At 41.8% G+C, this 15,656-nt stretch overlaps 1 protein-coding gene across 1 annotated transcript in view; it reads left to right on the plus strand.

Moving 5' to 3' along the window:
* The window catches only part of mdga2a (MAM domain containing glycosylphosphatidylinositol anchor 2a), a 170,095-nt gene that overhangs the window by 142,258 nt on the left and 12,181 nt on the right, over positions 1 to 15,656 (plus strand). Inside the window, exons 13-15 of the mRNA XM_023429967.2 lie at positions 7,413 to 7,433; positions 9,729 to 9,884; positions 12,046 to 12,207. Coding sequence (XP_023285735.1) covers positions 7,413 to 7,433; positions 9,729 to 9,884; positions 12,046 to 12,207 — 339 coding nt within the window. The remainder of the gene's footprint in view (positions 1 to 7,412; positions 7,434 to 9,728; positions 9,885 to 12,045; positions 12,208 to 15,656) is intronic.

The following is a 15,656-nucleotide window of genomic DNA, read 5'->3' on the forward strand; positions in this document are numbered from 1 at the left end:
CCTTTATTGCCCGAGTCAGGTCTATCCTGGACTGGGGCAAAGACTGATGACTTGTTTCTGTGCTTGAGAGATCATGCTGATATCAAGACATCAGATGACTCAGACATTTAGTAGTAGACTTAAACATGTAGTCCCACCAAAAAAAGCCACTCCGCTTTACCCCAGAACATTTGGCCAGATAATAAGTAGCATTAAAAAGGATAGGTAGGGTAGGTTTTGAATCAGGACTGCAGTTATAGTGTGGCAGCCAGAATGACATCATGGAGATTACTGGGCACTGTTCAGGCCAGTGAAAATACATCAAACCACACTGTATTTCTCTGCAGAATGAAATAGCAGCTTGAAAATGGAGGTAGATTCTTCAGCCTGTGGGATGATATACTGGCTGAAACACAAAAGCTACAGTAGTATCCACAGTTGGCCCAGCAGTGCCAGTGAACAGATGCACAGGTACTTGAGATGTGCATTTTGAGAAACAAACTGGCTGACTGTTTTCTGTCTATCACTGACTGCTGAGCGCTTCCTGAGTGGTGCTGCTGCATTTGTGAATTATTCAGTTTCACTGCAGCTCATCATGACTGGTGGAAAGAGAATTGGGAAAGAGAAGAAGAAGAGAAACAGACATAAAGTTTCTCTGCTCTGTTACTTTTGTGGTGGTTTGTGATTTTGTGTGGCCTGTGCTAAACCTTGAATTCAGCTGAACTGAATAAAACTGAAACCGATGAAAGTGAAGTAAAGACAATTGAGGCTAATTAAGACAGAGAGAGGCACAGAAGGGGAGATGGAGGCAGCCAAGTTGGGACTGACGAGAAAAGGGAGATACAGACGGAACAAAGTTAAAAAAAAAAAAAAAAGGAAAGAAGAGCCAGTTCAAATCGCCTGCCCAACTAGAGACCGGACTAATTATCACTCTAGGGCCGCTCTGTTCTCCCACGCACAGCGCGTAGTGTCACTGCAGCAGGCTAACGTAGGGCTGAGCCGAATCCACTCTGCTCAGAGAGATCAGTGTCCCGTAAGACGTCCCGACTGACGTGTGAAATACAGACCGTGATCATCTCTATTATCACCTCCCTTTCATCATCCGTATGCAAGTCGTAACTCGATGGCGTCGTGGTTTCACAGGTTCATGGTGAACATAGATGAATGTGTGTGATTTTGTAATTGCTTTAGTATGTTTGTCATATATTGTCAATAATGACAAACATGTTTTACATTCGGGCCTCAACCTATATCTGGTTATATAAATATAACGTAATATTTTAATGGGAGAAAGAGAAACCCAGTTATTCCCGTACCAAGACCTGGACCAGCGACATGTATCTACATTTAGCACTTTCATTGCGAACAGACAGACTTTTGAGACACGTTGCCGAATTTACGGCAAATGGGTATACGGTTAGACTTGGTGAAAAAAGGCACTGCTGGTTCAGGGAATACTAAAAGAATCCAAGCAGCAACACAGATTCTGCAGGAAGAACTTATCCACTCTTAGATAATGCATATACAAACATTACATCCTAGTCAAAGCAACAATACCAAGAATTTAGAGCATAAAGGGGAGGCTTGTGCGGTGGAGGGAGCTGCAGCGAAAACAATGGCTTTGACATTGGAGCTAAATACTGAGCAGATTAATAACAAGATGTTGTTATAGTGGAGTATGATTGAAAAATATTAGTCAGCTGGTAGCCAAGCAGTTGGTGAATGAGCCGGTGATTGCGCAGCATTTGTAAAGCAGATAATGCCAATCTGCTGATGCAAGGCCAACGTTAGTGAGTCCCAAATCCATACCTACACCTTTGTTTACTTAAAACCGTGAGTGAGAAACCCTGATTTTTGAGTGTGCTGTTGTCCTCTCCCACAATGCAATGCACAAAGTCAAAAGGAGGAGCCATACTAACAGATACAAAAAAAAACTAAAAGAAATTGTTGATGGTGGTTAACAGCTTTGTGAACATCTTTTTTTTGTTTTCCAACAACAAACACTGTGTATTTGTATGATTAGTATACACTGTCTACAATTAGCATGTATGTAATGTAGGAAGAAAAAGCTCTGCTGCTTGTTTGAGTTGCTCCGACTTTATACTTAGTCACTCGAGCCAAAGACATACCTGTGCAGATGGGCAGGCAGGTACCAATGATCAGGTGTGTATACATGCCACAATGTCCCAGTTTCTTTTGGAGTCGCCCAGCTGGCGATGTCTTTTGTGTTTCCATCCACAAACATGCGAAAACAAAAATGCACCTCTCCTCACATTATTAAACTGAAAGTGTTGTTATTACTATGCACAACCCACCTACACGCTGGGGCCAATATAAACAATTTAAGTAGTTATATTACACATATTTCTAATTTTGTATCTTTCAGGGTTTTTTTTCTATCCTTTATTTTCCTTTTTCTAGTTCTCATTTATAGCCTTATATTCTATTTATGATCCTTTATTGCACATGGCTGTTGTAACACTGCTATTGTATACATACATATGGGACAAATAAAACCTTTAAATCTTTAATCGAAAACATCAAGAGAATACTCTTCAAAGTACATTTAAACTCAGACTATAGCAGTCCATCACAGTTTTCATCAGTGGTCAGCACTGTTGCTTCACAGCTGTAGTTTCCTCAACAATAAAAACTATATACAGGTTATGTGTCTCCAAATAACCCTCAGGTGTGAATGTGAGTGTGTTTGTGTGTTTACCATACAATGATGAACATGGTACTTCCTGCAGTTCACTGGAGCATATAGGCTGTAGTTCCCATGACCCTAAAAATGAATGTGTGTATGGAAACAAACAACAAAACAAAATACATATAACTGTTAAGCTGTTTATTAGCTGTAAGTGTAAACATCAGTGTCCTGTTATGTCTAAAATCGAAGTAAGAGCGAGTTTTCTCATCACTGCCCAATAGATCGAGGGATCATTGTGATGCACGTAAAGCCAATAGTAGCAGTTTTTCTGTGAGTTGGCAAGAAAACACAAAAGCAGTTATAGTGTCCCCAGCTGTAGGATGAAGGATGGTTGTGTCACCAAGCTCCAACGACACTTTTTGCTGCAGTGACAAACTCAGCATCTGTTTGGCGTTCCTCATAGCACTTCTCTCTCTCTCTCTCTCTGGATTCCTCCAAGAAGGAGGATTTAATGTTTAAGCCTCCTGTCAACCCTCACAGTAAAACACCACTGCTATTTCTTAATATTCCATTTTTATTCCATTTTTATTCATCTCATAGCGACACATACGGTAAGATGCCTCTCCCAAAGTCAAATCCCACTAAATCTCACATTAATTACAGTCTTCTCCTGGTCCTGATGTTTTTCTATTGCCCTGCATACCCCATTTCCAGTCCTTAAGCTAAGCTAAGCTAAGCAGCTGCTGGCTACAGCTAGATATTTAGTGCACAGAGAACGGATTGGTATCGAACATCTAACATCGAACTCTGCAAGAAAAGTAATCTGCAACAAAGCGAATAAATGTATTTCCCAAAATGCAGAAATATTCCTTTAACATAATATTGATATTGCAGGTTATTCTTGCGCTAACTTAATTCATAACAAAATGATAAAATACCCCAAAAATATACTGAATTCTTTATTGCAGAAACAGAAACACGTGTCATGGTCATGATCAGTATTTATTTTGAATACAAGCTCATGCTGTTTGTATGTATCATGGGAATCCTTCATGGAATACAACCTGCCAACTCTTTGGTTGTGCTCTGCAAATATGTTTCGTGTATCTTTTTAGACCAGCTGCAAGCTGTGATTCATGGATTGCCTCACACTCAAATAGGCTTCTTTGCTCGAGATGGTAAAATAAGTCTGTTGCATTTCCCCTTTCTTCTATCTCAGTTTGTTGTGGATGTGATCTTTTATCCTTTTATACCCAAACCACTAAGTTGCTTCCTTTTTTTTGCATCCTGTTTATATAATCACGACATAAATACATCATCACATCGCATCATTAATATCATGATATGACAAATTTTAATCACAAAGAAGATAGGAGTGACACACCCTTCTTGTCTTCTTTTTGTCTAACTGCATGTCTCACACTGACTTTTTTTTTTTTTTCCCACACCTTTTTCTTTGTCTCAGTTCTCTGCTTAAGATTTAAACCACAGTAAAGCTCATCCATATTGAAGTCCATTAAGGATTCAGTGGCTTGCATCAGTGTGGCATACGCTGGCTGATGCAGGAACGAGATCACACGTACTGTAGGAGATAATTGTACATGGGTTGGTTGTGTGTGGGTGTGTCCATGTGTCTGTGTGTGTTACTGCAGGACCTGTGCGGAGCAGTACATCCTGTGAATAAGAGTTTGATTGAAGGGTACAATAGTGTGATGTTGCCTGTTTAATTTTTGTCAGGGAGACATGAGGGGAGGATTGCTGAATTACATTTACCCACGCTGTTATTATTCCAACTTATGGTTGGAGCTGTGAAGCAATCACAGGGCTTTCTCAGACCGTCATGGCACCCACCCAGACCCCCTAAACATGATGGATGGGAATGTTGGAGAGCGTGGATTATATGAGGTCAGTAGGAAAAGAAAAAAAAAAAAGAAAAAGAAGCCGGGCCGCTGTTGTCTATGAGGACACTTGGCTGCAGCCATGCTTTGTAATACAGCCGCAGACCAGTGGGCAGGGAATCCTGCCAAGATGAAGTCAGTGTTTGTATCTGAAACAGCCTCTACGGACCACTGTCCTTTGACGGTCAATGAGCTCACTTTGTGTTTCAATCAAAATTAGGCAATTTGGATGGAAGGCACTCATGCATCGAGCAGCAGTTTGTTTTGTCCTCTCAGTTGGAAAAGTAGAAACCAGGAGTCAGACAGACATTCACCTAATACGTGGGTTGAGTACATGACCTGTCGTAACAGGAGTTTTCAAAGAGTTCACTTCACTCCAAGATCACTGGGACTGTTTATCTTGAGAACTATCAAAATTACATTTCATCCTTGATCATTATTTGAGGCTTCTTTGGCTGAAGGGGAAAGCGGAGTGCTGCAGTGTTAAGAAAGAAATAAGAGATAAATTTTTAAAGCTTTTGCAGCTCGCTTGAGGGCTCTTCACGCCTGTGCTTTAACAACACTGCATTCTGAGAAGAGCATTTGAGGTCTAACGTTTTCAGGGGCTACAAAAGTATTTAAAGACAGAGCTGAAATTTCTGAAAAGAATGATTTATTTCAAACTGGTTGAGTAAACAACAGATCTAAGTCTCAATTTATTTTATTCCTTGTTTGTTTTCCCCACATCCAATACAGTCATCCAAATTGTAAACTAAATCATCTGTTAGTGTGTGTATGTGTGTTTTAAAGAAAGCGTGTGTATGCACAGCAGTGGTAAAGTAGCCTCTGGGCCTGCTCTGTGCTCAGCTTGATTTCCTCAGTGGGGGTAGAGACACTGCTTGAGCAGACACATTCAGCTGGACTAAGGCACAGGGAGTCAGCCTGTGCAAGCTGCAGGTAAAAAAAAAAACTGACAACGAAACATATTTTCATAATCAGAGCCTTGGAAGAAAGAGGGAGAGAGGAGGGGTCAGGATTGGGGAAGAAGTGAGGAGAGTCGTAAGAAACGGGAGGTGGAGAGGGAAAGAGCCAGCAAGCAGCGGAGGGGGTGGGGGGGTCGGTTGAAAAAATAGAATTTTGTCGGAAAACTCAGCATCCGTTTCACGGGCCTGAGGCTGTAAGTTGTCATCTCAAACATTTTCCCTGCAACAGCCCGGATGATTTCCTCCCTCTCCACGGACTCTTTCATTGCAGCAGTAGCGCTCTGTGCAGTCCAGCGGTAGATTCCCCGGGAAGCATCGAGTGTTGGGATGCTGATATTTTCACAATCAGTAACATAAAAGATTATTAAAGCTTTTATACGATGAAGGTGTACAGCCAGTTCTTTCCACACTCGTGCCTCTCACTCGCAGCTAGGATTCAGCTGCAGCGTTGCAGTTCACTGAATGTTTTATATGATCCAATTGGAAATGCATTGGTTTGTTCTCTCTCTGTTTCCCTGTGTGTGTGTGTGTGTGTGTGTGTGTGTGTGTGTGTGTGTGTGTGTGTGTGTGTGTGTGTGTGTCTTTCTTTTCTCAACACTGCAAGTGAAGAAGGGGACAAACATGTCCATAAGCGTCACAAAAATAATCAGAAATCACTACTTGAGTTTCTGCTTTTAAAAAGACCAACTCCACTAGATCTTTGTTGCTTCCTCTCTTCAGTACATGTTTTCCTTTGTAGGAATGATTTGTTATTACTCACTTTAATTGGTTGGATTAAAATCAATTCCCCCCATGAACAGCAAGGTTTCATAAATCACAAAGCAACATAGTTTTGTGGTAAAGCTGATGTATCGCATCTATTCAGCCAGTCAGCAATCGATCATGAAAATGCCCATGAATCTTCTTGACAGGTTAAATGGTATTTACTCTGCAAAAAGTGAAGTGCCGACTAACTGGCTTGTTGCAACTCTGTGTGATACCCTTGACCTTTCTGTGTTTGCTGCGGCAGTAGCCTCTTAAATTATCAATGAGGGAAGCATTGAACCATGGTTGGGTGGACAGAATGCAAACGAAGCCTTGCACGATGTCAGTGGACTCAACTCATCAGTGTTTGATCCAAAAGTTTCCATAAAAACATTGAAAGAATCAAGGATGTTAGTGGAAAGTTATTAGCTGACACACTTGTGATTATTACTCATTTTTATGATTTATTGGCTTCTAAATGGAAGTATAAAATAGGCTTAGTGCTCTAAGTGGAAGTCACCTTGGTCAAGAACATCAGCAATGCCTGTAAATGGCAATAAAGATAAGCAGTTGCGCTATAAGCTTATTAATGTGGTCAGGCCGGTCTTCCTAATCCCTCTGTCTTTTACATTTGATAACAGGCGGGGAACGACTGCTGTCACCTTTTCCACTTCAAAATCCCAGACATCTCTTTTCTTTCTGCTTAATAATCACTGTATTGTGTGTGTGCCAGTGGATTGCTTCCCGTTTATGTATATATTTTCTATTTGCACACTGTGAAAGCAGTGGAGCTTGACGAAGATGAAGTGTACACCCTCTAATATGCTTGCAGTCTTTTAATATCACAGGACAATATTTCTCGCCATCTCATGGGCCTCATTTCGCTTCGTTTTTTACTATAATGCGACAATGAGCAAAGTTTTATGTATGTAGACTTTTATTGGCTCTACAGCAAACGGCAGATAACAGCAGGACAGAAGGTTAATAGCAACAGCTACTGTGTACATGCTTGTTTTGTAACCTGCGGTAGAGCGCACAAGACAGCCAAACTGCGTCTTAAAGTGCGACAGTTCGAGTGCTTGTACAGCTGCGTGTGCATCCGTGCATGTTTCCTTTTAACAGCTGAACACCTGAGATATTCTGTATGTAATGACTGTGCTTGGCCTTTCTCTTCCACAGCTCCCATCAACCCTCATCTGAGTAAGTAATGTGAATCTCCCTTTGCATTTTCTCGTCAGTGCGAGCTTCTGTCGTAGCACGGCCTGCGAGAACAGTGGGGGAAACTTCAAGTAACTCTACATGCCGTAGAGATCTGACACTCAACATGTCACACTCGCACTGGAGGATCTCTCTCTAAGTGGTGCTAAATGAAGTATGATAAATAAGACGTCCTTGTAGGAATTGAGAGTAAACCTGCATCAGGCTGTCTGACATGTTGAGAGCGTTAAATCTCTGCAGGACACTGTGCATTTTGGATGCTGTGTTTGCACGGGATATGTGGTTTTGTGTATGTCTTGTGAGTACACTTGCACGCTCTGTGTTTTGTGAGCATTACTTATGCATGCATCTGTGCCGTATGTGTTTATATTCTTGAATGTTTAGTCCCATTTATGACGCATTTCATTGTTGAAACTTTACAAATTCACATTATTCACGTCTTGAGAGTCCACACTTAATCATGTTTGCTGTGCTGCAGTGTGCTGCTGTGTATTGTGGTTTATTTATTTATATAGGTATATATTTTGGTGGGTGTTCACACAAACATTGCCAACATAATAACAAACATCCTAATCACCAACATCATTATCCAAATCCCTGAAGGAAACCGTCTTACCTGCACGCCTCCTCTTCCTCCCTCCTTCCTCTGACTATCCTCCGAATCCTCCCATCTCTCCCGGGTGCAGAAGGCGAAAACATTTAGTTTAGCTCACAGTGGATGGGGGGCGTCAGTGTCTAGCGCCAGGAGCTAGACCTCCATTTAAATCTGCATGCCTATGAAGAGAAGAGTCAAGAGTGCCTGCAACCTGGCCCCTTCCTCGACTCTCCCACTCCAGCACCTCTTTCTCTCCTGCTCTCACTTTCTATCTCTTTCTCTTCCCCTCTGTGCCTCGCAGCACCACTGCCCTTCTCCATCCCTCGGCCCATCCACCCACTCCCTACCTCTGTCTATGTTACCTCCATTACCTGAGTAAAAGCTACAGATTTTGCTCCTCTCAAGGTCACCACTCCAAACTGCTCCCAGCTACGTTTTAATAAATCAATGAATATTTATCAGAACACATGCCTGCATCCTGAATCTAAATGCTCCTTTTTACTATCTCTTTGAGGACACTGCTCAGCAGCAGCATGTCCTCTGGTTAGGTGTTTTGCTTTGTTTGTTACATGAATTAAATAGAGGTTTTGACATTGTTGATCCTGCCTCTACCCCTTAATTAAAGTGAGTGGGTTGTTCCCCACGCGTGCGATTTCTGACTATTCATTAGTATATTAACTGTTAGACATTCCCCTACATGCGACCCATCATAACCTCATGCTGGAGTAACAATTACTCTTTTTTTTTCTCGGAGGGTGACAGACCCACATTTTCATTCCTTCTCTGCACACTCCAGTAGTTTAAAAATTGCTGTCAAAGGGGCGTGGAGAGCAACAGAGGAGAAGGGAGGGCGAAGGGGAGAGAAGGAACTGTGTGTGTGTGAGGGGGGGGGCACCCAATATCTCTACCCGCACACCCACAACAGAGAAGATGGAGAGTGATGGAGAAGGAGGAAGGCGGAGTCAATTTTGAAAAACTGATTATATAAAGTCTTAATAGTGAGATACTACAAAACATCCAAGGAAAGTCACCTCATTTTTACTTTCTAACAGTTATTCGAAATTATTAGCCGTTCAGCAGACTCACTTTTCATGCAGGTAGTACTTCTACAATGGCAAGCAACATCTAGAAAATCCATTAATACCTTTGAAAAATCATGATTTAGTGCTTCTAACCTCTTTCACATGAGATTTGTGTTGAATTTAATATTATTTACTGAGGCAGTGTGTGTGAGTGTGTGTTTATTGAATGCTATCCATCATGATTCAGTAGTGGCCTGTCATGGTATAGCCTCTAATAACCAGTTTCGATACTCACACAAACACACACTGCTGTTGGGTGTTTCCAGGGTGCAGCACACTGTCTGTACTACTACTGAACCAAACTGCATGTGGTAGTTCTGGAAAGACCAAACACACTCAATGACGCCTCCACTACAGTCGGCGAGAGATCACATCTTAATTTAAAAAATTCTGCTCACCAGATCATATGGTGTAATTAGGACTGGGCTGTTGTATATCCCCCCCTGAGACATACACACACATACACACCCCAGGAAATCTCATAAATATACAGGAGGTGTCACAGCGCTCACATACTGAGCTGTAGCTTCTAGGCTTTGTATAACTTTTTTTTGTAATGATGTGAATGTAAGAGTGGAGTTCTGCTCTGTCGCTCACTAGGAGAGTTCCACTGCAGCTTTGAGGAGGAGCCCATCTGCATGTTCACCCAGGACAAGAATGATGATTTTGATTGGACGCGGCACAGTGCTGCCACCCGCGACACCAAGTATACACCCAACACGGGGCCTAGTGGTGATCGCAGTGGTTCCAAGCAGGGTAAGTATTCCTAAAAGTCTAACTGATCAGTGACTGTTCAATCACTGCATCACTTCCAGGGCAAGGCAGCTTATTGTTAGCTTGCTAATGTATGTTTTGTGTTTACAACAGTCCAGTCACTTGTCAGATGAGAAATTGGAAACTCTTAATTACCAGTAGTGTGAATATGTTTGTATATGTGTTACACTTGTTCCCTGCTTTTGCTCAACACATGCTGGAATAGAATTCAATTTCCCATGACACTGAGCATCAATATGTATGTATAAAGAATAGATCCATAGATAGATACTTGTAATATACTGGTGCATAAAAAAAGCTAATTAGATACACAAGTCACTGACCATCTTGACCAATTTCATTTCTCAGATGGGGATTTATGTATAAATGTGATCACTCATATTGAAAAATTACACACAAACAGGAAAAAACACACTTGGTGTAAGAGATAATTGAAAACACTGCACCTGCTCATTGGATTGGAAAGAATTTGGTTGAATGCACACATTCAAATGGACACCACTCTGTTATTTCGTGTGTAATCCATGCATAAATACAGGATCTCCCACAGCGCGCACACAGACAGTGTAATTATCATGTTATTGCTAAATGACGTAGCAAGACATAAAATTAGTAACATTGCATCTTGATTATGTCATACCTTGATTTGTAAACATGGCACTAAAAGTGCTACTTTTTGAAATGTTGAAATAAGTTGGAAAGATTCGAGTGTTCCCAACTGTATAATAGATGATTTCAGCTGCACTCATTGTGTCACCAGTGGCTTGATGCAGCACAATCTCACACTGAGCAGCCTTGACCATTTATAATCAAAATGATCTTGTACCTGAGTCTCTGTCGCTGTTTCCGTGGGTGAAATAAGAGCAACCTGCACAGTACTTAGTATTCATTATGTTACTTACATGTTCAGGTATTTCATATTCAAGAACTTAAACAGCAAATTAACAAAATTGGATTTGTAGGAATCCATCTAAGGATTCATATAAAATCCTTGGATGGAAGTTATCTGTGGTGGAAGAGAAGTGCCTATTATGGTGCTGTGGCACCAGCAGCAGCTGATGCAGTAAATAATGCATTGGCTTTAATCACCTAATGGTTTCAAAATGTCCAGCATTTCATTACCGGCCCCATTCCTCTTTGCGTATAATTATCTGATATGAGATTCAACTGAGGGAGATATTCCATTTGATTTTGGCTGGAGGGGCGTGGAGCCGCTCACGAGCTACCTTCCCTGCGCCTGTGGCTGGGCAGAGATAGGCTTCAGATTGTGTGGCTCAGGCACAATCAGAGGACTGTTTGACTCACTGCCATCACGGTTGCTGTCCACGACTGTCAGACCAAGGGAGCATAAATGTAACCCCATTGTTATCATCTCGATTTGCCCCTGGTTATTGCTATTAGTAAAAGGAGAACTGTCCTTCATAGACGGCCCTGCTCCTTATCTCTGATACGGAAGGTTTCATTTCCATCATCCTATCACAGGCTGGCTGAAAAAGCAGCTGAGCATGACCAAGGATGCCCCGCTTTTACTCAGTGTTTAGAGTGAAGGCAGTGAGAAAGTAGTTATAGGATTCTGAAAACTGCATCCTTATTTTTCAGGGTGTGTCCGCTGTTTGTGCAGTTTCCCAGTGAGGCACAATGACTGTCATGTGTCCTAAAACATAGCCATGAGGCAAATTCAGATTTACATATACTGTACTACATACATAATCTATAACCAGGTTAATAGCCAGTGTCTGGGAATGTGGCCTTGGTAAAAACTGTTAACCAAACTGCCTGTTTAACCTTTGTGCGCATGGTTTTAATGTCCAATGATTATTATTACAAATTCAGGGTTTATCTCCAGATGAAGTGGTCTAGACCACTTATATTTCTTTATTTGGTGAGTGCACTCATAACATAACTAATACAAATGATGACTAAAACTACAAAACAAGGCATAAGTTTTGTAGATTCTAATGAACCAGAATTATACTTTAATTGTTGCTCTTCCTGGGAAACTATAGCAGCTTAAGGTAAAGGGAGTTGCTTCTTTTAGAATCTGAATAGTGTGTTGCATTTTAGGTTTTATATGAATTTCACCCATTAGTAAATCCTGCTTGCACATATACACCTATCACCGCATGCGTCCCTGTGTTTCAAGGTTTCTACATGTACATCGAGACATCCAGGCCGCGGAAGGAAGGGGACCAGGCGCGGCTTGTAAGTCCGTTTTTCAACGTAGCACCTAAAAACCCTTACGGTATCACCAACCCACCTGCCTACTGCTTCAGCTTCTTCTACCACATGTATGGAAAACACATAGGTAAGATACTCTCCTCGCACGCTTCATTGTCCTCAGCTCGTATAAGAAACATCTGTGTTGCTCTTTGAAGTAATCTGTGGAGAGGATCCTCTTAATTAAATTCATTGCGCAACAGTTCATTGAAATAGATGAAGAATGAATAATTACTCTCATCCCTTTAAAGAATCTGTCACTGTTCTGTCCTTTGGTTGCTTAAGCAGCAGAAGCATCTTCAAGTGAAACTCAAATTGCTTTGGCAATGCTCCGCTAAATGAATGGGATACGTTCTTATCTGTGTGGAACTAAACAGTCAATGAGGAAACACCAAAAATTTTATTTACAAAAAAAAAAGTCATCATCAAGCATCTGTGGGGCATCACAGTGGCTTTGAAATATAAATTGAGAGATGAGATTCTTGAAATTGCTGTCCGCCACCTACGTGTTTCCAAGTGGGGTTTTTCTGTTTTTTGTGTGTGTGTGAAAGAATAGTTTGCGAGACAGGAAACACAGGAGTCACGCTGTGGTGAAAAACAGGAAAAGCAGTGGCACTTTTTCCTATAAGCAACAGAATTTCAGTCATTACCAGAGACTTTTTCTCCACGGTGGCTGCATTTGGGAGTTTTGTGCTTTCATGCTAAAATTTTGTAAATGCAGCTGTTGGATGTTTCAAGCAAGCAATATCTCATTTTTGCAACAAACCCCTACAAAGGTGTGTACATAAATCCTGGGCATTAGCTCTTACATTCTCTCTGTGAATGTATATAACAAACTTGTATGGCCCATTTGAAGATGGCAGAGCGACTGAAGGAGAGCACTCTGAGGCTTGCATCTGACTCCTTGGGCTTCCTTCACCAGGGACCCAATCAGCCGACCACAAGCACTCCTGCCTGAGTGCATGCTGTTTGTTGTGCTGGTGTGTTTGTGAATTTGGGAGTGGTGAGCGAGATTGGATCTCGAGCACAAAAACTACAGGCTCACACAATGTTAAGGGGCCACTAGTGAAGATTTCTCTGCCTCAGCTGCGCCCTATTATCATTAGCTACTGCAAAGGTCCAGAAGCCACGTGAGAGGGCACCTCTGGGTGGGGTTGCAGGGTCAGCTTGCTTATCTTGGGGGCCTGGATGCTGTTAAGAGAGCAGTTTGTTTTCAAAGCACTGGAGAAAGTATTTACAGTAATAGGAAGAAAGTAATTCTAGATTTTATTAGAACAAGGTTTGTCCTGTTTTACGTGATCCTGTCAGCGTTTAGATAACGCAACGTTTTAAGAGCTCTGGTCAGTTCTGGTATGGAGGCCTACACATACAGAAATTAATGAACCCAGTTTAATCCACTTGAATGTCTCTCAAACCGCTGCAGCTCCCACACTGTCCTTTATTGTTGTATTCATGCATGAGTCATCAACTGTCCAGTATCAATGCAGCATTGTGTGTTATTGAATCATTCCCTGGACTGTTTATCACTTGTTATTGCCCAACCCACCAGATGTCCCCCTTTTTATCTACCATGGGCACCGTTCTCAATCGCAGATGTGTTGTGTCATGGACCATCACCTTTGAGATTTTCGCCCTAAAAAGCTCAGCGACCCCTTTAAAAATATTACTTTAACTAATATATGTTTTAGTGCACAAAAAGATAAATACAAGATTGAAAGAAACAGATTTTTAAAAAGACAGAAAGAAAAAGAGAGCCCCGATAGTAAATAAACCAAAGAGAGGCGACAAGCAGTTGTACTTTTGGAGTGTTCAACCTGAACTTGACATTCAGTAAACTGTGAAATCACCACAGGCTGGCAACCGCACTCTTCTCTCTTTCAACGGCATGTTTACAGTGAACATTTGGCTGCATTTACCTCAGTATTCTAGTGAGACATCGCTGGTATGAGCACAGTCTCCACCCTTCCACCTGCTCCACTCTGAGCCTCTGCTGGACCTGCTGCTCCAACTTCAACCACTCAGCTTTCCCTCCTCTTCCTTCTCTCTGGCTTTTAACGCACCGTCTAATATATTATTTTGCTTTGTTTTCTTTTGTGAATCTTATGTCATTCACCACATGAGTTCAATTTTTTTTATTCCTCTTTTGAAGTTTGTTTAACGACTCTTTATTTGCATTAATAATATAAAAAAGGCTTACAGATCGCTCCATTGAGTAATAAACTATTTTTCTCATTTGGAGATAAACCTTAATAAGTTTTACTTATTTCATTAGTGAGAATTTTTATGCAGCATTACATTTTATTTTTTTTGACATGAGCTTGCCCTGGTGACGTCGCCTGGTTATTCAGTGTAATCCACAAATGCCACTGTGAATACTTCGAACTTAAACTGTGAATACTTTGATTCTTATGAGTAGCTAGAACACTGTTTCTGGAAAATGTAAATAGTAAAATTGATTTTTTTTTTCCTCTCTCTCTCTCTCTCTCTCTCTCTCTACCTGAGGCATCACAAACAAAAGTTCAGTATAGCGGTCTTGGCAGATAACTCAAGCGCAAATATCTTTAAAACGCTGCAAAACTCTTTGCACAGCTACACATCAGCAGGGATGAGTGAGAAAATCTGCTTTCAGTAACATGGGTGATCTGACCCTTTAACACCAAGTCGACAACAGGACACCACAAGGGCTGAAATTAAGCCAAGCTACTTTTCAGCTCTCCTCAGTGGAGAGGCCGAGTGGAAGTGTCCAGGTGGGGGGGACGGACCAAACATCTGGAGAGGTGGAGAGAATGTAAGGATAGAGGTGTTTGAGGGCTACTCAGCAGGGAGATGAGAGCTCCTCCGGCTCCCTGCCGAGGTTGAGTAGGCCATGACATTTCCAATTTGCTCAAATTGATCGCCAGCCAGACCCTCTCTTCTCTGCCCTCCCCGTCTGTGGTGAAGCCCATGCCCAGACTGTGGCGTGTTATGATGAATGGGCTAAATGTCAAGGACTTGAAACCCAGCTCAGATCCTCTATAGCTACGCTCCATTTAGTATTCTGCCTCGCCAGCCGTGAAAGAAATTTGCCCCCAAGCTCAGGAATGCTGGTTTGTGATATTTTCTGCCCAGATAATGAATGTTTATGACAAATGCTCCAAATAATGTATGTTCACATGTAGTGTATTATTTTTTCTCATCACACAGAAACTTTGTTGTTTTAAGCAGTTGAGGGTGTTTTTCATATTTAGAGCTGTGAGTCACAAAGCCATCAAATGTGGCACGGCTCCATCTTGAAACGCTGGGAGTTTGATGCTCTCTGGGACTGCGCTGTTGAGGTGAGTCACAGTCAAGTTGTGGCACGGCAGCGCTAAAGGCCAGAATCAGTCGATAAGGAGTCTCGCCTACACACTGATGAAAACAGTGGCACAGGCTCAAAGAAACTCCTCCGTAGTTAGCTAGCGGGGGGATACCTGAGACAAGGTCACACTTAATTACTGAAGCGCACATCAAAGTTTGCCTTTGGAGCCCGTGTCGCATTTGTTTATAGGATTAAGGCTC

This window comes from Seriola lalandi, unplaced genomic scaffold (genome assembly GCF_002814215.2).
Source record: "Seriola lalandi dorsalis isolate HSWRI2012SDOR001 ecotype SW California unplaced genomic scaffold, Sedor1 jcf7180002054901, whole genome shotgun sequence".
Taxonomy (NCBI): Eukaryota; Metazoa; Chordata; class Actinopteri; order Carangiformes; family Carangidae; genus Seriola; species Seriola lalandi.